At 36.2% G+C, this 27,603-nt stretch overlaps 1 protein-coding gene across 1 annotated transcript in view; it reads left to right on the top strand.

Moving 5' to 3' along the window:
• The first annotated feature begins 8,537 nt into the window (after nucleotides 1-8,537).
• The window catches only part of PTPN20 (protein tyrosine phosphatase non-receptor type 20), a 92,705-nt gene continuing 73,639 nt past the window's right edge, over nucleotides 8,538-27,603 (top strand). The window contains 1 exon segment of the mRNA XM_068547890.1: nucleotides 8,538-8,654. Within this exon segment, the coding sequence (XP_068403991.1) occupies nucleotides 8,538-8,654 (117 nt within the window).

Here is a 27,603-nt window from a genome sequence, read left to right as displayed (position 1 = left end):
TGCTGTATCTTTTTCCTCCCCTTACTTTTAATCTGTCTCTATCTTTATATTTAAAGTGAGATTCTTGTGGACAGCTTATATTTGGGTCTTTTTTATCTACTCTGATATGCGAATGTATTTAGACTGTTCACATTTAAAGTGATGTTAGCATAGTTAGGTTAATGTCTACATATTTGTAACTTTTCAACTTGTTGCACTTACTGTTTCATTATCTTCCCCCATTTTTCTGCCTTCTCTTATTTTAAGTGATCATTTTATCATCAATTAAATCATTTTATCTCCTTCTAATTAAAAAGTTACTCTTTTTTTAGTGGTTGCTCCAGTGTTTGAAGTATACATTTACAATTAATATAAATCTACTGTCCAATAACACTATGTTATTTCACAGGTACTGCAGTTACCTTGTAACATGGTAGTCCCAATTTTCTCCTGTTGTTCTTTACAACATTGCTGTCATTATTTTCAGTTATCCATATGCTATAATCACCCAATACATTGTAGCTTTTATTACCTTGAAAAGTTATTTATTATATCAATTCACAGTAAGAAAGATGAAGGATTCTATTTCACCTTCATTTATTCCTTTTGTCTTGCTCTTCATTTATGTAGATCTTAGTTTCCGGCCTGTAGCATTTTTCTTTGTGCTGAAAAAACAAACAAACAACCCACCCCCCCCCCCAAAAAAGACCAAACAAACAAACTTCTTTTAACATCTCCTGCAAGGCAGTCTACTAGTGACAAATTCCCTCAGTTTTTGTTTGTCTGAGAAGGCATTTATTCCTCCTTCACTTTGGAAGGATGATTTTATGGGATACAGAATTCTAAGTTGGTGGATTTTTCTTTTAACTTTGAAAATATTCCACTCTATAGTCTTCTGTTGATCAGACTCACTGATTCTTTCCTCAGTCATGTCCAGCCTACTGATGAGTCCCTCAAAGGCATTCTTCATTTATGTTACAGTGTTTTTAGTTTCTAGCATTTTCTTTTTATTCTTTCTTAGAGTTTCCATTTCTTCGTGTACATTACCCATCTGTTCTTGCACATTGTCTACAGTTTCCATTAGAACTCTTAGTTACTTTAAATCTCTATATGATAATTTCAGTATGTGTGCCATATCTGAGTCTGGTTCTCATGCTTGCTTTTTCTCTTCAGATGTTGTTGTTTTCCTTTTAGAGTGCTTTATTATTTTTGTTGAAAGTCAGACATGTTGTGTTGAGTAATAGGAACTAAGATATTTAGGCTTTCAGAGTGAGGTTTTATGTTAATCTGGCTAGAGGCTGGGCTCTGTTTATGTTTCCTATAGCTGTAGGTGTCAGAGGCTGCAGTTTACTCTAGTTTACTTGTTTTTTTTTGTTTGTTTTTCCCTCTTCTACTGTCTTTAGTTTTCCCTAAGAATTCCTTCTTAAATAGAATTTATGACTTGCAACTTTTTCACTTATAGTCCACTGCTAACACACTGAAGCCCAATTGATATGGTAGGGTTTCGAGGACGAGAAGCATTGTATAACCTAATGATTAAATCTCAGTTTTTGTAGTGGGCCTGAGTCCTTGGGATGTGACATTTAGAAGTGTTTTCTTATTCTTTTTTTCTCCTCTTACATGAGACAGGATGGCTAGAGGGGGCTAGAGTTGACCAGTTGCCCTTCCTCCAGGTCAGATAAGGCTCTAGTCAAGTACCTTTCTTGGGAGGGCAGGCTTTTTTTATGGAGAGTGCTCTAGGTGCATTTCAAAATGTTTACTTTTCCCCTCCCTTTGTCTGAAACACAAGGGTATTTTTCTCCACTCTTCCCCATGAGAACCTGGTGCAGTATGGTAATGCCTCATGGACTGGGTATGGTCATAAGGGGATGGTAAGGAACAGTGAAAGACAGGGAGAACATGAACAGATGAAGTAGTGGTAGTAGAAAGGTTGCAACCTTTATAACTTCAGTGACTCGGAAAGAACACAGAATGCAGTGATTTCATACAAATAGCATGGTAAGGACCCATGAGGGGTGATAGTTCTCTCTCATTTCTATGATTGATGGGTAACACCTATTTTTTAAATGTTTAAACTTTCATTAATATCTTGATTTTTAAATTATTTTTACATAATTATCTCTGTTTTATTTTACTCTTATTGAAGTAGATTGTTTATCTTTTTATGGCTTTTTAAATATCAGCTTTATTGAGGTATAAGTATGTACAAATATCTTTATCTCATGAATAAAGATAATTTCATTTATTCCTTCCCAGTTGGAATACCTTTATTTCTTATTCTTGCCTGATTGCACTGGCCAGAACTGCCAGTGGCTCTTGAGGTGGCACTTCAGCACTTCATTGCTCCCTGCTTCACCCCGCTCCCAACACTCACACACTCATAGTGCAGAGGATAAGTAATAAACCGCTGAGCAAAAATGAAATTTCCTAGTGGTAATATGAATATTGCTTATCTTTATAATCAGAAAAAGCAACAACGTTATTCCTTTAAAAAAACAACTAAACTGAAAATAATTGTTAAAAGGTATAAAACATGTTAAATAATTAATAATAGTCCAAGAAGCTTATACTAGCAGTTTGGTCACAGGAAATATAGACTTTACAGGAAGGAACTATTATCCCTGAGGTGACTTCAGGAAGGGGAGCAAGATTACTCAATATTGAGCATTTGGGGTTTCTTTCATTCTCTTCTCTCCAGGCCAGTATAGGTCTCCGAGAGTGGGTCGAGATAGAACTTTTAAAGGAATTGGGATCAGTTACGTTCCTGGGAGGTGGGCGTCTGGGGCCTCCACGTGGCAGCTCAGAGGTGAGAGGAGATGACTTCTGGTTTACAGAGAGAAGAAAAATTACCAAAGCACTTTGGCTCTTTCCGCGGTCCATCCAGGAGCATGCAGTGTCCTTGATCCGCAGATGGAGATGGTGGCTTGCTACCCAGGAAATGGAGCAGGTTATATGCGACATGTGGACAACCCCAGCAGCGACGGCTGCTGCATCCCCTGCAGCTACTATCCGAACAAGAACTGGGATGCCCAGCTACGTGGTGGTGGGGTCCTGCGGATATTTCCAGAAGAGAAATCGTTCATAGCGTACGTGGAGCCCATTTTTGACAGACTGTTGTTCTTCGGGTCAGACCACAGGAACCCACATGAAGTCCAGTCTTCCTATGCAATCAGATACACCATATGACTGTTCGGTACTTTGATGCTGAAGCAAGGGCAGAAGCCAAAAAGAAATTCAGGAATTTAACTAGGAAAACTGAACCTGCCCTCACTGAGGACTGACCCTGATCTGAAATACGCTGGCCTCATTCATTTTAGTAACAGTTCCTGAATTCACTTTAAGAGTTGAGATCCAAAGAAGGCCTCTTCTTTAGTGACTTGGTGATGAGAACCCCCCTGCTGCTTGCATCATTCACATCCCTGTCTTGTGTACAGTACTGTGTGTTTTCTTGCCAAGACTGCATCTACCTTCAGACACTCTCTTTGCCAGGTGAACTCATTTGCTAACTCCAGAAATACCTGTAGACGACCTAGCTGGCCAGCGGTTTAATTGTCAGATTTGGTAATCCTGGGTATCAAAGCAAGAACCTGGAAGCACGGGCGAGGGACTGAATCTTACTTGCACTTTATGTACACTTCCTGATTTGAAAGGAGGAGGTTTGCAAAGAAGTTAGACGGTGACATATGCCACAGAGAGGCATCACTGAAGCCTTAACATCAGGAAACAGAAATCTGTGTCATCTGAACAATTTCCAGATGTTCTTAATCCAGGGCTGTTGGGGATTCTGGAGGATTATCACAACCTAATGACATTATTACCTCTAGAAAGGGCTGCTGTCATAGTCATCAATCTCTAAGTATCCTGTGGGTGGACACTCCTTTTTCCTGGTCCTGCAAACTGGACTTTCTGCCTCTGCCCCATTTTGCTGAAAATATGACTTTCTCATCAAAGATGACAACACCATTTATTTTCTATTTTCACTTCTGACTTAGAGAACCTAATTCATTAATGTTCTGGTTGCTTTATTGAAATGAAATTTGAATTTAAATCAAAGGAGGAAAGAATCTTCCTGGTAGTTTAGAGCCAACAACCTCTGATAATGGTGTCGAAAGACCTGGGACTACTGATATACAATAAACGTGTGCATCTTGAACAATTTGAGATTGGAGATTGAGTCGGAAATGTGGGCATTCCTATTTTTCAGTTTTTCTTTCTAATGAGCTCACCCTTCTTTAACAAAATAAGAAAATCACGAAAACTAGGGCACTATATTTTAAAAAGGAAATAGAAATAAAACAAAAAATCCTGAAAAGCTGCTTGAGTTCTTCCACGTTTTCTGACCCTAGTAACCTCTTTTCAACAGATTTGACTCTTCAGATTCACTGTGGTTGGCAGTGTGGCCAGAATCATGGAATTTGCTAGAACTGTGGGAAGCTCTGCTCCTACAGTAAGCACAGATTCCGCTGCCTCAAGAACTCTGTATTGAGCTCCTGTTTTATGCAAGTTACTTTTCTTAGTTTTCAATTCCATTTTCATATTTTTAAAATCCCTGTAATTTCTTGCTTGAAAATCCCATGAACATTAAGGGGCCAGAAATACTTTCTTTGGTCACTGACACAGACATAGACTTTCCAAGAAAGAAGCATATTTTTATGTGTGTCTGGCTTTGGAAAATTTCCATATAAGACTTGTCTTCATTCTCATGACTGCTCTGTTTTTTTTTCTGTAGTACTCATCACCTCCTAACCTACTATGTAATTTACTTATTTGTTATGTTCATTGTCTGGTATCCTTTCTCTAGAGTGTAAGCACAATGAAGACAGGGATTTTTGTATGTTTTTAATCAATGGAATGTACTCCCAGCACCTAAAATAGTGCCTGGCACATAGTAAGGGCTCAGTAAATACTTGTTGAATAAACTCATTCTCCTGCCATAAAAAAAAAAAAAAAGAATTGGAAGTAGGCTCAGCCCAGGAGGTCAGAATTGCCAGGGCAAGGTGCATCTTGCATCTAACAAAGTCGATATGAAGAAATGGTCTTTGCTAGCATGTGCTTTAGTTTTGAGAGAGTTTAAGATAAACTGAAAATAGTACCCCAGCTGAAAATTTGAGAATACGTATAGTATTCATTGGCTCTTCTATGTCACTGTAACTCCTGAAGAAAAATGTCCTGCTTTTGTTGGCTGGGCAAACTAAATACATGTGTTTTCCCCCTCTTATGATCACGTGAGACCACTTTGTGTCATGTTGGAGCTTTTCTCCTCTATCTTCAGTGCTGTATTCAAAACCAAGTAATTTCTTTTAGGCTTCCCTCTTCTCAGGGTTAATTCCCTGATTTTCTACACTATAGCACCTTCTCCAGGAGTTGGAGGGAAATCTTTATTTTAGGGGTCTGACTTCTGTGTTCTTGAAATGGTTATGCAGATTGCCTGGTGATGCATACACGTTTTTCACAGAATTAACTAATTAGTTAATCCATCAAACACTTCTTGAGTGTGTAAAATATCTAGTCACTGAAGATACAAAAATTAAAAAGTTACAGTTCCTGCCCTCAAATGCTCATGGTTCAACCTGGGGAGATGTGTCCAAGAAATCATTATAAACAGAAATATAGTAGAAGCACAGAATGGGCTTACTTAGCCAAAACATGGGGGGAAGTGGGTAATACAGTAGAAGCTTTCAACTATATTTCCTGAAAAGTTTTCTTTTGCTTTAAAAGAAAGTGAAGATTCTGTTTTTATTGTATAATTTACTTTTGTAGACTTTATAGACTGCCTAGGCATCAGTACACATTTGTTGATGGTGAATTCTACAGTCTTACACTATTACTGATTTACTACAGTGGTCGTAACTCAAAAACTGAAATAAATGTTAATCAGCTTAATATTGATATTATTTTGTTTATTTCTTCTATGATATACTATGTCAAATATAAGAGAAGAGAAATTCATCCAGTTTGGTTCTTGTGTTTCTATAGGGTTATCTCAAACTCACTGCACTAACAGACACCAGAAATGGGCATGTGTTTCTGATCAAAGCTGATTGTTCTGGAAGTACTGCTGACTCTTATGGAAGATTTGAAATTGGTGACCGTTGGTATAGATTGATATGGATTTCAGTCTACTCATCTCTGTGCAAGAGAGATCTTACTAATTTGTGTGTGTATTGTGCATATGTGCATTTATATAAAGAGGATAAGATGTTTGGTTGCCATTCACATGTTTATTTGGTGGAATGCAGTGGATAGCATATTTAAACACTGGTATTTAAATAGTAAGAGTATCTCCAGTTATCAAGGAGCATCTTAAAACTATCTGACATTTCTGAAGGAAATTCATTTTAACTGTCTTTAATTAAGATTGTATCGTTTAATGGGCAGAAGACCTAAATAGACATTTCTCCAAGGAAGACATACAGATGGCCAATAGGCACATGAAGAAATGCTCAACATCACTAATTATTAGAGAAATGCAAATCAAAACCACATTGAGGTATCACCACAGGCCGATCAGAATGGCCATCATTTAAAAGTCTACGAATAACAAATGCTGGAGAGGGTGTGGAGAAAAGGGAACCCTCATACACTGTTGGTGGAAATGTAAATTGGTGTAGCCACTATGGAAAACAGTACAGAGGTTGCTTAAAAAACTAAAAATAGAATTGCCATATGATCCAGCAATCCCACTCCTGGCCATATATCTGGAGAAAATTCTAATTTGAAAAGATACATGCACCCCAGTGTCCATTGCAGCATTATTTACTATAGCCAAGACACAGAAGCAACCTAAATGTCCATTGACAGATGAATGGATAAAGAAGATGTGGTATATATAAATAATGGAATACTATTCAGCCATAAAAAATGATGTAATGCCATTTGCAGCAACATGGATGGACCTAGAGATTATCACACTAAGTGAAGTAAGTCAGGGAAAGAGAAATATCATATGATATCCCTTATATGTGGAATCTAAAATATGATACAAATGAACTTATTTACAAAACAGAAACAGACTCGCAGACATAGAAAACAAATTTATGGTTACGAAAGGGGAAAGGGGGTGGGAGAGGGATAAATTAGGAGTTTGGGTTTAGCAGATACAAACTACTATATATAAAATAGATAAACAACAAGGTCCTATTGTATAGCACAGGGAACTGTATTCAATATCCTGTAATAAACCGTAATGGAAAAGAATGTGTGTGTGTGTGTGTGTGTGTGTGTGTGTGTGTGTGCGCGCGTGTGCATGTATATATAATTGAACCACTTTGCTGCATACTGGAAACTAACACAACATTGTAAATCAACTATACTTCAATAAAAAAATTTTTAAAAAGATTGTATCATTTAAAATATTTTCAATCATGTATTTGCGAGGTAGAAGCTTGGATATCATTCTTGGTGGTTTTTATTTAACAATGAGGTCTTTGACGTTTCAGTGTTATTTCCAGAGGAGGCCTATCACTTAAGTCCATTACCTCAGTACCAGTCACAAGGCCACTGCTGTCCTTGTAAAAAGAGATTTTTTCCCCTTTGTCAAAGTAGAATTTTCAAAAATTAAAAATGTGACTCATTAAAATTTGAAATGAAACCATGTTAAGGATTTTATTCAATTTATTTATTAATGAAGCAACCAGGAAGGTGGCCAAGGTAGTTCAGAGAACATTTTGAGGATCTAGGCTTTTATATGTATTTTGAACAAAGGTTAGAGTAAGAATGCTAGGTTAGATTTTAAAAGCCTGGTTAATGTGTGACAGGGCAATAAATTATAATCTTTGGTACCATCTTTTCTCTCAGAAATTATTTGTTTCCCAACTGGCTGAAAATCTATAGGTTAACATGTAATTTTACTAAGTCTAGGACTTTTAATCAACAGTAAACAATGAGTTGTACAAAGTACAATTTCTTTATATAATTAAATAATCCTTGGGAGGGCCTTTTAAACATCATCCTCATATAACATTGAAAGGATATGCCACCTATGTTTTTGCTTTACCTCCATGTTTTAAATAATCTTTCTTAACATACTATATCAAAGTTTTGAAATATGTTTCCAAACATTAACTTTTAGATTAAGATTATAGTAATCTTATTTCATTTGCAGGTAAACTAATTGAAAGAGTCACCAGACCAAAAAAACCTCTAGATTTCAACCAATGGGAGCAATGTAACATCATCTTACAGGCCTATTATGGCAAAGATTAGAAGAGAAAAAAATGTTTATCCTGTGTGAGGACATTTTATAGATTGAACATGACCTCCTTGAAGATAGGCTCTGAAGTTAATTCTTATCCTCCAATATCGAATCTCCAGCACCTAATTCAGAATAAGTTTGGCATTAAAAGAATTAACTCGCTGAGTTACAGTGACTAAATAAATGAGTAATAATATGTCAAAACTGTGAGAACTCGAGTTGTCTAAAATTCCTTTACATTGTATGTTTGACCAGGTGAACGACAATTGTGTGCTGGCCCCAGGATACTAATTCGACCTTCTGTCTGACTCTGAGAACACAAGGCTCAGTACCTGCAGAAACCTTTTACCCATCTCATCCGGGAATGGGGACAACATGTCTTCATCGGGGAACACTACAGCAGAGTCTGGTAGGTTCTTATGCATTGTGCACCGTGGTGGACATGGGCAGCAGGAGGAGCCAGAGCAGTGCTTCTCAGACGGTAAGTACGCATGAACCACCTGTGGATTTGTTAACCCGCGCGTTCTGATTCACTGGGTCTGTGGTGGGGCCCAAGACTCTGCATCTCTAACAAGCCACCATGCTTAGAATAGCAAGGATTAGACTCCTATATAAGTTTTATTTTACTCTGATCAAATAATGCTTATTTCTGATTGTAGATATAGTATATATTTATTGCAGAAATTCTTATGTACTTAGGAAAGTACAAAAAAGCACAAAAAAGGAGGATTTTGGTATATAATACTAATGCAGTGTTTCAGTTAGATGTTAACTGTCTCCCAGCTGACTCATGGTGTCATTGTCGTGCCTCACTCATTGGTAGCTTGCCATCAGTTCTCAACATTTCTTTTATGTCTTTTCTCTTCCATGTACAGCTCAGCTCTTGGTTCCTCTTCTACCCTGCCTCCCTGTAATCAGTGTTGTTCCCTTCCCCTAGGGGCTTAAGCCAGAGGTCTACATAGGGCATTCCCTGCCAGGCTGCTGCTCTAGCCTTGCAGGTCTGATTTCAGAAGTACTTCTGGTCCTGTTTACACTCCGAAAGGCCTGGAGGCAGCTTTCTTTCTCATCATGATATTACTTATCCATAACACATATGTTGTTTCCAGTTTTTTTTTCCTTCAATTATAGATATTATTATTGACATGTTAATACTTATAGATTTTATTCTTTGGTTGAATTCTTTCTTCAGGATAAATTCTCCAGATTGGGATCCTTGAGCTAATGAATCTTAATTTTGTATCACTTTTACTACCTATTGCGATATTATTTTTAGAAAAGGTTAAGCACGTTACCAGCAATATATCAGTTATACTGTAACCTCATCACATTTGGTGTTACCACAGCAAAAAAAAATGTGGTTAATTTGTTAATTTACTTGTTATGAAATGATGCCTTGAGCTTCCTTTAATTTACATTGCTGTGATTACTGTCCAGGATTATTTATTTCCTTTTGTGTAACCTGACTTAAAAAAAAAATCTGCTTGATACTTTTTCCATTTTGAGCTAACTGTGCATGAACAGTTCTATCAATTATCTTCTGATCTTCTATTCAAGAATCTGATGAAATTTAAATTTTATGTGAGTCTTTTAAAATATAATTTTGACTCGGCTTCTTTCTGTTACATCCTAAGCACTCCATGCCTTTGTTTTAGCTTCTGTGAAAAGGACAAAAAAAGCATACAAAAAATAGTTGAGGCATTAATTTTCTTAAGACATTTGCAAATTAATATGCAAGTGGCCAAACTGGGTGGGCTTCTGTAAAAGAAATTAAAATAAAATTAGCAATTCTCATATTTTGTCGTCAGAAGTTTTCATGAATATATTTTTCTGTATTCAAAAAGTACTACATTATATTGTAGTAATTTATAGTTTTATTCTTTATTGCCACCTAGCAAATTATCTCTTTTCTCAAGGAAAGAGAATGCTTTGCAAAATTGAAAAGTTAAACATATAGATGGATTTAAAGTCCACAATAAGAGAGAGACAGACAGACAGAGCAAGAATCAAGTTACTTTATTATTATTATTTTTTAAATTTTTATTGGAGCATAGTTGATTTACAATGTTGTGTAGTTTCAGGTGTACAGCAAAGTGAATCAGTTATGCATATACATATATCCACTCTTTTTTAGATTCTTTTCCCATATAGGTCATTACAGAGTATTGAGTAGAGTTACCTATGCTATACGGTAGGTCCTTATTAGTAATCTATTTTATATATAGTAGTGTGTATATGTCAATCCCAATCTTCCAGTTTATCCCTCCCCCTACCCCTTACCCCCTGGTAACCATAAGTTTGTTTTCTACATCTGTAACTCTACTTCTGTTTTGTAGATAAGTTCATTTGTACCTTTTTTTAAGATTCCATATATAAGCGATATCATATGATATTTGTCTTTCCCTGTCTGACTTACTTCACTCCGTATGACAATCTCTAGGTCCATCCATGTTGCTGCAAGTGGCATTATTTTGTTCTTTGTATGGCTGAGTAGTGTTCCATAGTATATATATACCACATCTTCTTTGTCCATTCCTCTGTTGATGGACATTTAGGTTGCTCCCATGTCCTGGCTATTGTAAATAGTGCTGCAGTGCACATTGGGGTGCATGTATCTTTTCAAATTATGGTTTTCTCCAGATATATGCCCAGGAGTGGGATTGCTGGATCATATGGTAGCTCTATTTTTAGTTTTTTAAGGAACCTCCATACTGTTCTCCATAGTGGTTGTACCAGTTTATATTCCCACCAACAGTGTAGGAGGGCTCCCTTTTTTCCACACCCTCTCCAGCATTTGTTGTTTATAGATTTTTTGGTGATGGCCATTCTGACTGGTGTAAGGTGATACTGCATTGTAGTTTTGATTTGCATTTCTCTAATAATTAGTGGTGTTGAGCATCTTCTCATGTGCTTTTTAGCCATCTCTATGTCTTTGGAGAAATGTCTATTTAGATCTTCTGCCCATTTTTTGATTGGGTTGTTTGTTTTTTTGATATTGAGCTTTGTAGATTAATCCCTTGTCGGTTGCTTCATTTCCATATATTTTCTCCCATTCTGAGGGCTTTTTGTTTTGTTTATAATTCCCTTTGCTGTGCAAAAGCTTTTAAGTTTAATTAGGTCCCATTTGTTTATTTTTGTTTTTATTTTCATTACTCTAGGAGGTGCATCGAAAAGGGTCTTGCTGCGATTTATGTCAAAGAGTGCTCTGCCTACCAAGTTCCTTTAAATGGATCAAAATCTTTAGTCACAGACACAGTCCCCAAATCACTTATTATCCCTTATTGAAATTTATAGTTTTTATGGAATTCCAGCTGGAATTTGTATTCTCCTTTCTTGGCTCCCATATGCCTTTATTTATATCCTTATTGGAGTGTATGTTTTATTGCCTCATTCATTTTTATATTTTCTTATTGAACTGCAAACTCCTTGAGGATGGAGATTGAGTCTTTTTCCTCTTTCCTTAAGCAAGCTCAGTACTTTGTGTATTGTAGATGTTTAATAAGTGTTTGTTGGTTTGAACATGATCTCAGAGCTGCTCTTAGCGTTGACAGGAAACAGAGAACAGAGGAGGTACTAACCTGTAGTTTCTGCAATATGCTGTCCTTCAACAAATGACAGATTAGCAGTTTTGACTTACGGTAAATTTCTGTTACCAAACAGATGTTTGTAATAGAAAGAATGAAGTGACCTTCAAGCCCTTAGGAAAGAATGAAGTGATCTTTAAGAACTGACTGAGTTTCACTAAGAGCAAGATAGGTTAAACCAGCCTCTAACTAGAGTAGTCTAGAGCAGCCCTGGATCAAGAGGAAGCTCTCCTTATCCTAATGGAGTAGGCATTCTTCTTCCTGGTCACCCTAAGATTAGAATGACTCAAACCACCAAACTCCCGGGAATTCTTTGCTTGGAACACCTGGTGGCCCTAAAGCCTCCCTTGGAACCCTATTGCAAGGTCAAATAGTTGCTTGAGCCTAGCAATGCATGCTGAAATTAGAAATCATCCTTTTATAATTCTGAAAAATTGTGGAGTACGCAGGAGATTCATTTACTAGTTGAACTAGTATACTAGTCACTTAGATGTCCCATTGGCAAAATCTATGTGAAGATCCTCGGCCTTCTTCATGTTTCAGGCACCTTTAAAACTTAACCACAGTGACCTGAAATTTCTGGTTATCGTACTGCATCAGGTCCAAAATCTGAATTATGTGGTACCATGTAGGACCTGAGCTAGCTAGCCCAGGGTTTATGCTGCTCGCTGTCAATTCCTGAGTATCCTGGAGGAGAACACAGTTCTCATTATAGTAAATATCTATGCCAAAACAGACCACTAGGTTCTTTGTGCTGGTTCATCTTTAGTTTTTCCAGTCAACCCTACTTTTTCTTGAGATAATTTTTTTCTAACCTTCCCACTCATGTGTCTGAGAGAGGGCCACATTTGTAACTTGTAATTTTTAAGACCTTATAAGTTCATGTCCATCTATCAATAAGCCAAGTGGGGTATTTAAGGGAGTCACTGGGAAGTACTGTTGGTACTGTGCCTTTAATATGGGTAAAATGACAGGTTACCTAGCTCCCAGAGGCAGGGTTAATGAACAACAGGTAGTTAAATCAGTCCACACATCTTTCATGGTAATTATGTCCTTAACTCTTAGTTCTGTAGTGTATCTAGAGCCATCCTGACTCTGGCCGTTGGTCAAGGAATTTCAATTCACAAGAAGGGTTTATAGGATACCACATGAGGGGCTGCTAGTAGGCCTCAATTGACATAACATTGCTCACCAGTAGAAAGCATCCCATAGTCAACCTAGACTCACTCAACTCCCATATAATCTCTATCACCTGACCCTTCAAGAACATTGAAGACTGCATTCTGAACTCTTCCTGAGTCACTGAAGTTATAAAGGTTGCTACCTTTCTACTACCACTACTTCATCTTTTCATGTTCTCTCTCTCTTTCACTGGTCCTTACCATCCCTTTATGACTATACCCAGTCCATGGGGCCTTACCATGCTGCCAGGACTTTCAGGATGTGCTCCACAAATAGCCTCCACCAGGGCTTGCTCCAGTGCCAAACCAAGGAGAAAGTCTGGACACCATAGGAGTTCATAGGAACATGAGGTCAAACAAGCTTTCTTAGGGGCAGGATCTCAGACTGGACAAAAAAGGGACACCCCTTGCCTTATCCCAAGGTTAAGGTATCTAGGAATGAGTAGGAAGGGAGAAGGGGGTGTTCTATGCAGCCTGGTGCTTTTAAACTCTCATATCTGCCCCTAAGCCACACATGAGCACACATAAAAATGGCTCTCTGATGCCTTTTCATTTTTCATGGACCCCATTAATTTATGGCCTTCTATGTCTTATATGACTTCTCGTCTCCTAGCTTTCCACTTCATATTTCATTCCTTGAACTGATGCTTAGCACCCCTTCTCCAGTTTTGACCTGTTACTTTCCTTATTTGATTCTGATTTGGACTCTTCTGGCCAAGTGATTATCATGATTTTGAGAAAATACCTTGTTTATTCTAGTCTACTAATCTAGAATCCATGATGGAAGGGCACATCCCCTACTACCATAACGGAAAAGCTTTCCCTGTTGCCTAGCATCTTGCATTTGTCCAAACCTTGGAAAAATACTTTTATTGCTAGAGAAACATATAATAAGATTGATCACACAATGACAATTGCTAACAAAATTCATTATTCCATGGACATTTTTCTACTGCATGTTCTGGCCTGGGCACTGTATTCTAGGTTGGAAATAGAGAAGTGTAAGCAGAAATGAAAAAATTCAAGAGAGGAAGATAAAGTTGGATATATCTTTCAGAAAATAAAACAAAAAGATAAAGAGATAGAAAATAGAAAAAAGGTAAAGTTAGAGCATGAATCTAAGAGCCTGCATTTAACTAACAGGAATTCAGAAAAAAAGTGGAGACTGAGGAGCTAATTATTAAAGAAAAACTCCTAGACTAAGATGAGTTTCCAGATTGAGAGTAAGTTCCATTACCCAGCAAAATGAAAGAAAAAAGAGCACACCAAGGCACATTATTGTGAAACCTCCAAACATGGAAAAGATCCTAAAAGCTTCTAGTGGTGGAGAATAAAGCAAGTTACATATAAAAGAATGTGCTCTAGAGTGAAATTAGCATCAAATTGTCAGTTTATCAAATTATCTCACTGGAAGCTAGAATAAAGGGTTTCTCAGACATGAAGTAAGTGTCTTCACGTTTATTTTCAATGTAGAATAAGTAAAAAATCTAAAGCAGTGATATAAGGAGCTAAAGATGTTTACCCTGGAGAAGAGAACCTAACAGTAGGTATTACACCAGTGTGCAAAGATGCCAGGAGCTATGGCGGGAGGACCCACTCTGTAGTGCTCCAGAGTGAGGAAGCCAGAACAAGGATTACAGAGTGAGACTCTGCCTTAACATATTAATGGCCTGTGATATTCAATGATGAAATCATGATCATCTAACACAAACCTATGCAACATTGAATAGAATTATATAAGGGAATCTTCTTGAGGGATTGCTAGACTATTTAATGTAAAATCTAACTAGACAGTAAGATGCCATTATGACAATAAATACCATTTTATTCTTTAAATTAGTAGACAGGAAGCTGTCTGGCATAGGCTAAAAAAGTGGGTCAGAAATCTAGAAGGTTTTTGTTTTAGTTAAAAAAAAAATCTTAACAGAGCCCTGCATTCCTTTAGAGAAGGTAGGTTACTTAAAAAGTATATACAAGGTCTGGTAAACTTGAGGGCTCTTCATTTATTCAAATCAAAATTTGAAAGCTCAAAATTTGACAGAATTCACAAAAGCCAAGTAGACACAATCCTTTTTTCCTAAAGGTTAAAATCATATATGCTTGAAAAAAATCACTCTGCACTTAAGTGTCAGTTCATTTAGCTACCTTATATTAGAGGAAAACCCATACAAATAAATATAGGAAGAACCTGTCTCAAATAATTTATTCAACTCATTAAATAATCAAGGAATAGTGAGAGGATAAAAGCTGGTTGAAAGAGCATTTTTGAGAACAGGGTATGTTTGATCCACTAGGAAGGGAATTTTGAAATAAGTTTGCTGAATTAGAAATAAAATTGATTAATGTTCTACAGGGTATTGAAACTATAACCTTTTCTGTCAGACAGACATCTTAACAAAATGATATTATTAAATTATTAACTTTACTCCTGGTATAACTTTCACATATATGACCCGCAACTTTAGTTCTTCTTTTTTTTTTTAAACATCTTTATTGGAGTATAACTGCTTTACATTGGTGTGTTAGTTTCTGCTTTATAACAAAGTGAATCAGTTACACATATACATATATCCCCATATCTCTTCCCTCTTGTGTCTCCTTCCCTCCCACCCTCCCTATCCCACCCCTCTAGGTGGTCACAAAGCACCGAGCTGATCTCCCTGTGCTATGCGGCTGCTTCCCACTAGCTCTCTATTTTACGTTTGGTAGTGTATATGTGTCCATGCCACTCTCTCACCTTGTCCCAGCTTACCCTTCCCCCTCCCCTTATCCTCAAGTCCATTCTCTAGTAGGTCTGCGTCTTTATTCCCGTCTTGCCCCGAGGTTCTTCATGACCATTTTTTTTTTTTTTTTAGATTCCATAAATATGTGTTAGCATATGGTATTTGTTTTTCTCTTTCTGACTTACTTCACTCTGTATGACAGACTCTAGGTCCATCCACCTTACTAAAAATAACTCAATTTCATTTCTTTTTATGGCTGAGTAATATTCCATTGTATATATGTGCCACATCTTCTTTATCCATTCATCTGTCGATGGACACTTAGGTTGCTTCCATGTCCTGGCTATTGTAAATAGAGCTGCAATGAACATTGTGGTACATGACTCATTTTTTTTTTTTTTTTTTTAAAACATTGTTTTCTTTTCTTTTTTTTTTTTTTAACTTTTTGGGTTTATTTATTTATTTATTTATCTATCTATGGCTGTGTTGGGTCTTCGTTTCTGTGCGAGGGCTTTCTCTAGTTGCGGCAAGTGGGGGCCACTCTTCATCGCGGTGCGCGGGCCTCTCACTATCGCAGCCTCTCCTGTTGCGGAGCACAGGCTCCAGACGCGCAGGCTCAGTAATTGTGGCTCACGGGCCCAGTTGCTCCGCGGCATGCGGGATCTTCCCAGACCAGGGCTCGAACCCGTGTCCCCTGCATTGGCAGGCAGATTCTCAACCACTGCGCCACCAGGGAAGCCCCCATGACTCTTTTTGAATTATGGCTTTCTTAGGGTATATGCCCAGTAGTGGGATTGCTGGGTCATATGGTAGTTCTGTTTTTAGTTTTTTAAGGAACCTCCATACTGTTCTCCATAGTGGCTGTATCAATTTACATTCCCACCAACAGTGCAAGTGGGTTCCCTTTTCTCCACACCCTCTCCAGCATTTATTGTTTGTAGATTTTTTGATGATGACCATTCTGACTGGTGTGAGATGATATCTCATTGTAGTTTTGATTTACATTTCTCTAATGATTAATGATGTTGGGAATTCTTTCATGTGTTTGTTGGCAATCTGTATATCTTCTTCGGAGAAATGTCTATTTAGGTCTTCTGCCCATTTTTGGATTGGGTTGTTTGTTTTTTTGATATTGAGCTGCATGAGCTGCTTGTAAATTTTGGAGATTAATGCTTTGTCAGTTGCTTCATTTGCAAATATTTTCTCCCATTCTGAGGATTGTCTTTTCATCTTGTTTATGGTTTCCTTTGCTGTGCAAAAGCTTTTAAGTTTCATTAGGTCCCATTTGTTTATTTTTGTTTTTATTTCTATTTCTCTAGGAGAGGGGTCAAAAAGGAACTTGCTGTGATTTATGTCATAGAGTGTTCTGCCTATGTTTTCCTCTAAGAGTTTGATAGTGTCTGGCCTTACATTTAGGTCTTTAATCCATTTTGAGTTTATTTTTGTTAGGGAGTGTTCTAATTTCATTCTTTTACATGTAGCTGTCCAGTTTTCCCAGCACCACTTATTGAAGAGGCTGTCTTTTCTCCATTGTATATTCTTGCCTCCTTTATCAAAGATAAGGTGACCATATGTGCGTGGGTTTATCTCGGCTTTCTATCCTGTTCCATTGACCTATAGTTCTGTTTTTGTGCCAGTACTGTACTGTCTTGATTACTGTAGCTTTGTAGTATAGTCTGAAGTCCGGGAGTCTGATTCCTCCAGCTCCGTTTTTCTTTCTCAAGATTGTTTTGGCTATTCGGGGTCTTTTGTGTTTCCATACAAATTGTGAAATTTTTTGTTCTAATTCTGTGAAAAATGCCATTGGTAGTTTGATAGGGATTGCATTGAATCTGTAGATTGCTCTGGGTAGTATAGTCATTTTCACAATGTTGATTCTTCCAATCCAAGAACATGGTATATCTCTCCATCTATTTGTATCATCTTTAATTTCTTTCATCAGTGTCTTATAATTTTCTGCATACAGGTCTTTTGTCTCCTTAGGTAATAGTTCTTTACTTTAGTTATTATTTATAACTAATTGTGCTGTACCTCCCAAACTGTTTTGACACTGTAGAGCTTCATCAAGTTTGAAAGCCTTTGAAAGGGCAGTGGGATTGAAATTAGGGGAATTTAGGATAGTCTCTGAAAATCCACAACAGGACTCAGTGGTGAATACAGTCAGAGATGAATTGGTTGCAAAGAGAGGAGACTTTTTGGGAAGCTGCTTAGAATTCCATTTTATGGATGCATCTTAACTTACCAACTGTCCTATAATTGAAGGACATTTTTTCCCCCAATTTTTATGGCCACAAATGGTACTAAAAGAAATATCCTTGTTCTTTGATCAGTTTTTACATGTGTGAGTATTTCTGTATGAGAAATCTAGATGAGGAATTTCTCGTTAAAATTAATGCACATTTAAAGGAAGTTGATACTATTTCAATTTACATTCCCTTTAATCTATTTCCCTTAACCCTCATCAGCAGTGAATTTTATCCATTTTAATAATTTTTCCCAACTGATGAGTCAAAGTGATATCATACTGTTTTAATGTACATTTTCCTGAATGCTAGCAAGGTTGTCATCTTTTTTGTTTATTGGTTACTTCCATTTCATATGAATTTTCTGTTCATATCTTCTGCTTTTTTTTCCTACTAGGTTGTTTGCTTTTTTTTTTTTTGCTATTGAGATTTTTTTTTAATTTATATTTTTTATTGGAGTATAATTGCTTTACAATGTTGTATTAGTTCCTGCTGTACAACGAAGTGAATCAGCCATATGTATACATATATCCCCTCCCTCTTGGACCTCCCTTGCATCCCCCCCACCCCGCCCATCTAGGTCATTAAGAGCACCGAGCTGAGCTTCCTGTGCTATACTGCAGGTTACCACTAGCTATCTGTTTTACACATGGTATTGTATTAATGCCAAACCTAATCTCCCAAGTCATCCTACCCTCCCTTCCCCCCATGTGTCTGCACATCCGTTCTCTACATCTATGTCTCTATTCCTGCCCTGGAAATAGGTTCATCTGTACTATTTTTCTAGATTCCACATATATGCATTAATATACAATATTTGTTTTTCTTTTTCTAACTTACTTCACTCCGTATGACAGACTCTAGGTTCATCCACATCTCTACAAATGACCCAATTTCGTTCCTTTTTATGGATGAGTAATATTCCATTGTATATATGTACCACATCTTCTTTATGCATTCATCTGTCAGTGAACATTTAGGTTGTTTCCATGACCTGGCTATTGTAGATAGTGCTGCAGTGAACATTGGGGTACATGTGTCTTTTTGAATTATGGTTTTCTCAGGGTATATGCCCAGTAGTGGGATTGCTGGGTCATATGGTAGTTCTATTTTTAGTTTTTTAAGGAACCTCCCTACTGTTCTCCATAGTGGCTGTATCAATTTACATTCCCACCAACAGTGTAAGAGGGTTCCCTTTTTTTTACACCCTCTCCAGCATTTATTGTTTGTAGATTTTTGATGATGGCCTTTCTGACCAGTGTGAGGTGATAACCTCATTGTAGTTTTGATATGCATTTCTCTAATGATTAGTGATGTTGAGCATCTTTTCATGTGCCTCTTGGCCATCTGTATGTCTTCTTTGGAGAAATGTCTATTTAGATCTTCTGCCCATTTTTTGACTGGTTTGTTTGTTATTTTGATATTGAGCTGTTTGTATATTTTGGAGATTAATCCCTTGTCAGTTGCTTCGTCTGCAAATATTTTCTCCCATTCTGAGGGCTGTCTTTGTCTTTTTTATGGTTTCCTTTGCTGTGCAAAAGCTTTTAAGTTTAATTAGGTCCCATTTGTTTATTTTTGTTTTTATTTTCATTACGCAAGGAGGTGAGTCAAAAAGATCTTGCTATGATTTATGTCAAAGAGTGTTCTTCCTATGTTTTCCTCTAAGAGTTTTAGAGTGTCTGGTCCTACATTTAGGTCTTTAATCCATTTTGAGTTTATTTTTGTGTATGGTGTTAGGGAGTGCTCTAATTTCATTCTTTTACATGTAGCTGTCCAGTTTTCCCAGCACCACTTATTGAAGAGGCTGTCTTTTCTCCATTGTATATTCTTGCCTCCTTTGTCATAGATTAGGTGACCATAGGTGCATGGGTTTATCTCTGGGCTCTCTATCCTGGGTTGCTTTTTTTTTTTTTTTTTTTAGTTTGTAGGTTTTATATATTATAGCTAATCTTATCTTTAGTATGTAAGTCAAAAATCTTCTCCCAGGCTCTAGATTGTCTTTTTTTTTTTTTTTGTATTTGTATTGAAATGTTTCTTCTGACTTTTTTTTCAGTTAACTAATATTTGTTTAGCTGTATGCAATCTGCTGTTAAATTCACCACTGATGTCTTAGTTTCAGTATTAGTCTTTCTATTGTGTTCCTTTCAAACCATAGAAGTCTTTCTTCAGTTTCTTTCCTAGATTTTCATTCGTCTTTTATGCCTTAGACATAGAACATTTAAAGTCTCTATTTGTCAATGCCAGTATCTAGAACTCCTGATGTCTGTTTCTATTATCTGTTATTTCTCTGGCTTCAGTGTTGAGGATGTATTGGATGGATAGTAAGAGTGAAAATAGCAGGCTTGTTAAGAGGCTGTGGCAGTAATTAAGACACATGGTGACAAATTGGACAATGGTTGTGGCATTAGAAAAGGAGAGTAACATTCAAGAGGTCAAAACAACAAGGTTGGGCTTCCCTGATGGTGCAGTGGTTAGGAATCTACCTGCCAATGCAGGGGACACGGGTTCGAGCCCTGGTCTGGGAGGATCCCACGTGCCGCGGAGCGGGTGGGCCTGTGAGCCACAATTACTGAGCCTGCGCGTCTGGAGCCTGTGCTCCGTAACAAGAGAGGCTGCGGTAGTGAGAGGCCCACGCACCGCGATGAAGAATGGCCCCCACTTGCCGCAACTGGAGAAAGCCCTCGCACAGAAACGAAGACCCAATACAGCCATAAATAAATAAATAAAATTAAAAAAAAAAACAAAAACCAACAACAAGGTTGCTCTCATAGGTGGGAAAGGGAGGTAGCTCTGCTTCCTAGACAAGGGAGTAATATATGTACATTATTTGGGATTGCCCTATAAAGAAGATTTGTTTCTACTCCCCTACTTATTTATTTATTCACTCATTTGTTTATATCAGTATGGACTCAGTATATGTATTTTGTACTTTATATTATAATCTAGTTGTTATGTTATTTACTTTGTTCAAATTGTTCTAGTCCAGGTCCTTGGGAGCTCTTTCAGGTTGACTCCTGGAGTCTGTCAAAAGACCCATCCTTTTGTTTTTTGAGCACTTTCTTGCATTACAAGATACTCCAGGCTTATCTTGCATTTCCTCCTGTCCCAGCCCTAGATGCAGCCATTTCTCCTAAGAACTTAGTTTTCTCTTATTGGATGATGGCATTTAGGAACCAAGATATGGGCACGGGGCATGTTTGTTGCTGATGTAGTATCATTGTTTCTAGGCTCTGGATATTTTTTTTTAATAAATTGAAAAATAATCACATGGTTTAATGGAATAAATATTTCTTGAAAAATGTAAATGAAGAAAATTAATTCTGGAAACTCGAATAGTAGTAACCAACTTACTAAATGCTGACCCTGCGTCAAGTGCTGTGCTGAGCACTTCATGTATATCTTGTTTAATCATTGTGACATCCTTGTGACATAGGTACTGTTAGTATTTCTATTCTGTAGATAAGGAAACTGAGGCATAGAGAGCGTAGGGAACTTGGCCTAGATCACACCAAGTGACAGAACTGGGATCAAAGCAGACGCAACAGGAGGGAGGCCATCTACATGCCAAGGAGAGATGCCTCGGAAGAAACCAAACCTGCTGGAACCTTGATTTTGGACTTCCAACCTCCAGGACTGTGAGAAAATAAATTTCTATTGTTTAAGCCACCCAGTCTGTGATATTTTTTTATGACGGCCCTAACAAACTAATACAGTAGTGTTTACCTCATAAAATAAGGTGAGAAGTGTTTCCTTCTTTTCAATTTTTTTGAAAGTTGGTGTAGAATTGGTATTTTTTCCATGAATGTTTTGGATTTGACAGTGAAACTCTTTGGGCCTGGTGTTTTCTTTGTGGGAGAGTTTTAAATTATGAATTCATTTTCTTTACGAGCTATAGGGCTATTCAGATTACGTGTTTCTTTTTGGGTGAGCTATACTAGATTGTGGCTTTCAAATTATTTGTTCATTTCATCTAAGTTGTCAAACTTACTAACTTAAAGTTATTCATAATATTTCTTTAATATCCTTTAAATTTCTATTGAAAGTATTACAAGGTCTTTCCTTTCATTCCTGAGACTGCTAGTTTGTTTCTTCATCTGTCAAGATACTTACCAATTTTATAGATGTTTTCAATGAACCAGATGTTGGTTCCATTTTCTTTTTCTCCTTATTTAATTGATTTCTTACCAACATATGTTCATACCAACATATCCATTTTTCTGCTTCTTTGAATTTAATTTTTTCTTCTGTTTCTAACTTCTTAAGGTGGAAGTTTAGATCATGGATTTTAGGCCTTTCTATTTTTTTCATAGAAGTATCCAGTGCTGTACATTTACAAAAACATTACTTTTGCTCCCTCTTTAAAATTTCAATGTGCTGTTTTATTCACCTTCATGAAGTTTAAGATATTTTCTAGATTCCCTGTGATTTCTTCTTTGACTCATTGGTTAAATAGAAATTTGTTGTTTAGTGTCCAAATATTTGGAGATTTACCATATATCTTATTATTACTGGTTTCTAATTTCATTGTGATTTGAGGATATTTACATGATATATTTTATAATTTATATGATAAACTCTGTATTATTTAATAGCTTAGAAATTTATTAAAAATTGTTTTATGACCCAGTGTGTGATCTTTGAGAATGTTCCATGTGTGCTTGAATGGGTATTCTGTTGTTTTAGGGTGAAGTGTCTATTCTTTTAAATTAGGACAATGTGAATTATAGGGTGTTTCAAGTCTTCCATGTCTTTACTAATATTTTTTTCTATTTGTTATGTCAGTTGCTGAAAGAGAATTTTGTGGATATGTGTCTTTCTCCTTTCAATTCTGTTGGTATTTACTTCATGTAATTTTAAGTTTTGCTATTAGTTATATACATATTTTGAATTGTTGTATTTCTAATGAATTAACTTCTTTATCATTATGTTATGTCCCTCTTTATCCCTGGTAACAGTCTTTGTTCTGAAGTCTATTTTTATAATAATCTAGCCATTCCAACTTTCTTTTACTAGTGTTAACATGGTATCTCTTTCCCCTTTTTTTTCTTTTAAAGTTTGCTGAATCTCTGTTCAGTCTCCTCCCCACACTGGCCCCCATGCTTCATTTTTGGATAGTTTCTATTGCTATCTGTTGGCATACACTTATCTTTTCTTCTCTGCTTATCTGCTATTAATTCCATTCGGTTCATATATTCTTCATTTCATTTCTAGAAGTTCCATTTGGATCTCATTTTTACACTTTACATTTCTCTTCTCATTACATGATGTTTTCTTTACTTCCTTGAACACCTTTATAAAAGTTATAATAGCTTGTTAAAGGTTCTTGTTTACAAATTTTATCATCTGTTATTTCTAAGTGTATTTCTGTTAATTGACTTATCTGGTTATGGGCCATATTTTCCTGTTTCTTTACTTGCCTGTTAACTGTTGACAAGATGATGGACATTGTGAATTATGCAATTTGGGGTTCTGAATTTTTTTTTTTTTGTATTCCTATAAAAAAGTTAAGTATTTTCTGCCTTGCAGTTATGTTACTTGCAGTTTGGGTAACTTGATCCTTTTTGAGGCTTGCTGTTAAACTTTTTGTAGGTGGTCCAGAGTAGCTTTTATTCTGAGGATAACTTAGTTTTACTACTAGGAGGTATCTTTTTTGTGCACTCTCTCCAGTGCTCCCATGTTTTGCAAGTTCTTATTCTGGCTGTGAGAACATACACTGTTCCTAGCCCTTACTAATCTCTAGGAATTGTCTGGCTTGCTGCTTTCCAGCGACTCTTCCTGGGTGTCAGGGTTTGTCCTCTACATAAAAGCAGATCCATATTCTGTAAAGGACATGAGAGGATTTCTTTGCCAATATTCAGACTTCTCTTGTTCTGTACAGCTAGCTCCCTTCTCTCTGATATTCTGCCCTACAAATTCTGCCTGCCCTGATGTTCTGAAGTTTGACGTCTTTCTTCTTAACTCAGTGAAAGAAAGATCAGACTCTTCAAGGTTCCTTTCCCTGATGTCTAGCCTGGAAACTCCTTGAGGCCTTAATCTGGGGTAATCATAAGGCTCACATCATTTGCTTTCCCTCTTTCAGAGATCACAGTCTGTTGTACAACATCTGAAAATTGTCATCACATGTATTTTGTCCTATTTTCTGGTTATGAATCAATTTTGCAACACTAAATCCCTCATGGGCAGAAGTGAAAGTCAGTGGTAGGTTATTCTGTTTTCATTTCTTTGTTTATTAGGTGATGGTGGACATTTTTTTCATATCTTTATTGGCCTTTAAGTTTTCTTCTTCTATGAGTTGCTTGTTTATAATTCTTCTAGACATTTTTTTCCCCTTGTAACTGACCTCCCTAGAATTTGAAGCTCCTTCTTAGGTTTGGAGAGCTCCCTGTCCTTTAAATCTTGGTATGAGGCAATAGTGGCAGTGATATCCAAAGTCAAGGACTTTAGGAAGATATGGTGCAGTTTTAGCATTCAGCATCAGGAGTGTTAGACATGCACCCCACAGCATTCAGAGGACAATATCTTATCGCTCAGCTTTTTTGGTGGTTAAAGGAGTTTCCCAGAGGGCATGTGGTAAATTTTCTTTATTCTTCAATCAGCGATAGTTGGTTGCTTTTCATATTGAATTTTAAGAATTCTGTATATATCCTAGATAAATTCTGTCATCTGTTGTATCACTTTTCCCTGGTAAATGCTTATTTTTTGTTGATAGTGTCTTTTAATTGAATATTCAAACTTATCAATATTTTCTTATACCATAAATTGTGCTTTCATAATTCCAGAATCCATCCCTAACCTGAGATAACAAAAATAGCCTCTTTTATTTTGCATATTTTGGTCTTTGATCTTATGCTGTGAGAAAGGGATATGATCTTTTTTTTCTGGTAGGGAAGCTAATTGTCCCAACCCCACTTATTTTAGTACTTCCCCACTTGATCTGCACTGCCGTCATTATCAAATGGCAGGTGCTCTTATGTGCTTGATTGAGACTGTTTTTGAATCCGAATTCTCTTTTATTGGTCTACTTTTCCATCCCTACACCAATTCACACTGTTACTCTAGCTTATAATAAGTATTGATATCTTATAGGGCAAATGCCCCCTCTCTGTTCTACTCTTCCAGAGTTGTCTTTCTTGTTCTTAGATTTCTGTTTTCTAGTTTGTCTACACACATACATACATACACACAAATACACCCACACATCCTGCTTGAATTTTGAGTAGATTTTCATTGAATCTATGGATTAATTTAGAAGATATTTACCATAATTATGATAGGAGTTTTTGCCTATATGAATATAGGTTATTTATTCTATTTTTTGTACCTTTCACCAAAATTTTGCAATTTTCAGTATATATTTTTGGTTCAATTTATTTCTAGTTACCTTATATTTTTATGTCTATTGTGAATGACATATTTTCTTTTGTTGCAATATCTGGCTGGTTATTGTTGGCCTATGGAATGTTTCTAATTTATTGATCTTGTGTCATCTCTTCTGTCAGACTTTTTTATTATTATTATTATTTCTATTGTTTGACCATGGAGTCTCTTTAATTTTCTATGTAGACAATTACAATATTTGAAAATAACAGTTAACTTGCTTTTTTTCCAATCCTTATGGCTTTTATTTTTCTTTCATCTTTCTTTTCATTGCTTGGGCCCTGTATTATACAATGTTAAATAAGTAGTAGGCTTTCCTGTATTTTCTTTAAAACAGTAAGAATGTTTCTAAAGTTTTACCATTAAGGGTAATGTTGGCTCAATATTTTGATAAGATAACCTTGTCTATAAGTTAAAGAAGTTTTCTTCTATTTCTACCTTGAAAGATTATTGAATTTTTCAGATGATTTTTCTTTATATGTTCAGATGATAATATGATTTCTGTCTCTTATTCTGTTAACATTTGTTAATATGCCGATTTACATTGATAGATTTTTATGAAACTGAGTATACTTTGAATTCTTGAGATAAATCTTAGTCTATGCATTTTTTCCACTGCACCATTTAGTAATATTTTATTTAGGACTTTTGCATCTATGGTCATTTTTGAGTTTGGCTTACAATTTTTCTTACTCGTATATTACATGTTTGGTTTTCATGTGAGGATTTACTAACCTTTTAATATAAATTAAATACCTTTACTTAAAAAAAATTCTCTAAATCAGTTTGCATTTATAATTCTATAAAAGTTTCCATTTTATCAAATTTGTCTAATTGTAATTTCTTATTAGTTCTTAAAATGATAGTTGGATTTGTGGTTGTGCCTTTTCTTCATTTTGATATTATTGAGTAGTGAAAGAGTTTTGTATATTTTTAAGTCTTTGATTTCAAAGAACCAGTCTTTGATTTTGTTGATTATTCTATTGTTTTATCTTATTTTCTATTTGCTGTTTTTCATTATGATATCTTTCTATTTTGGGGGGCTTCCTCAGTTGTTCTTGGCCTTTGTAATTGAATACGAAACTAATTTTTGTCATTTTCTTTTGTCTTTTTAAAAATGTTTTCAAAACTATACATTTCCCCTTTAAACACTGCTTTAGCTACTTCATGTTAGTTTTGATATGTTGTCCTTTCATTGATATTTCTTACTATATACTTGGAAAATTAATTCATATGTTGTAATAGTTCATAATTTCTATTTGATTTCCTTTTTGGCACATTAAGAAATGCACTTTTTAGTTTCTGAAGTACTTGTTTACTATATTTTTACTATACTTTTTATTGTTGATTTTTTTAACATGCTACATCATACATTTCTAAATCATAATATTTAAGGCTGCCACGATATAAGAAACAGTACTCTGAGTGCTCAGTTCTAAGATCAGAGAAAAATATCTCCCTTGGCTACTATATGAAAGATTCTGTGCAGTGTAATTAACAGAGTAATTAATAAAAATCTTAAAATAAAACCAACAAAGAGTTTCCTAGGGATGATTCATATTACATTCTTCAATAAAGTCTAAAACAACTTTCTATGTACATTAACATATTACTAATGTATTTATTATTAACAATGTAAGATGTAAAAATGAGACACATAACATACTATTCTTTATCCAAGAAGGAGACTCTGAAACACAGAAGAATTGAATTCTTTAGATCCCAATGCATAGGTTCTGTAGGTGGTATATATTTAGAATTTACTTGAAGGGTACTTTCTTTTTTTTTTTTTTTAATAAATTTATTTATTTTATTTATTTATTTTTGGCTGCATTGGGTCTTCGTTGCTGTGCGTGGGCTTTCTCTAGTTGCGGGAGTGGGGGCTACTCTTCGTTACAGTGTGCGGGCTCGCAGTGGCTTCTCTTGTTGCAGAGCACGGCATCTAGGCACGCGGGCTTCAGTAGTTGTGGCTCGCGGGCTCTAGAGCACAGGCTCAGTAGTTGTGGCACATGGGTTTAGTTGCTCTGCGGCATGTGCGATCTTCCCGGACTAGGGCTTGAAACCATGTCCCCTGCATTGGCAGGCGGATTTTTAACCACTGCGCCACCAGGGAAGCCCAAGGGTACTTTCTTGAATAATATGGAAGTAGGAACAAACGGACTGCTCAAAAATCCACTTTCTGAGGATGATCCTAGAAGAAGAATCATGCTTGCTATGTTATTTTTTCAAAGCAGGGAGAACAATGATTAATATAGGAGATAAAGAGGAGATGACTAAAACAGGAAAAGTAGGTGAAAATTCCCCTCATGTAGCTTGGCTTTTCTC

Source organism: Eschrichtius robustus, chromosome 7 (genome assembly GCF_028021215.1).
Source record: "Eschrichtius robustus isolate mEscRob2 chromosome 7, mEscRob2.pri, whole genome shotgun sequence".
Classification (NCBI taxonomy): domain Eukaryota; kingdom Metazoa; phylum Chordata; class Mammalia; order Artiodactyla; family Eschrichtiidae; genus Eschrichtius; species Eschrichtius robustus.
The sequence above is the reverse complement of the archived record's forward strand: the minus strand, read 5'-3'. Positions and strand labels throughout refer to the sequence as shown.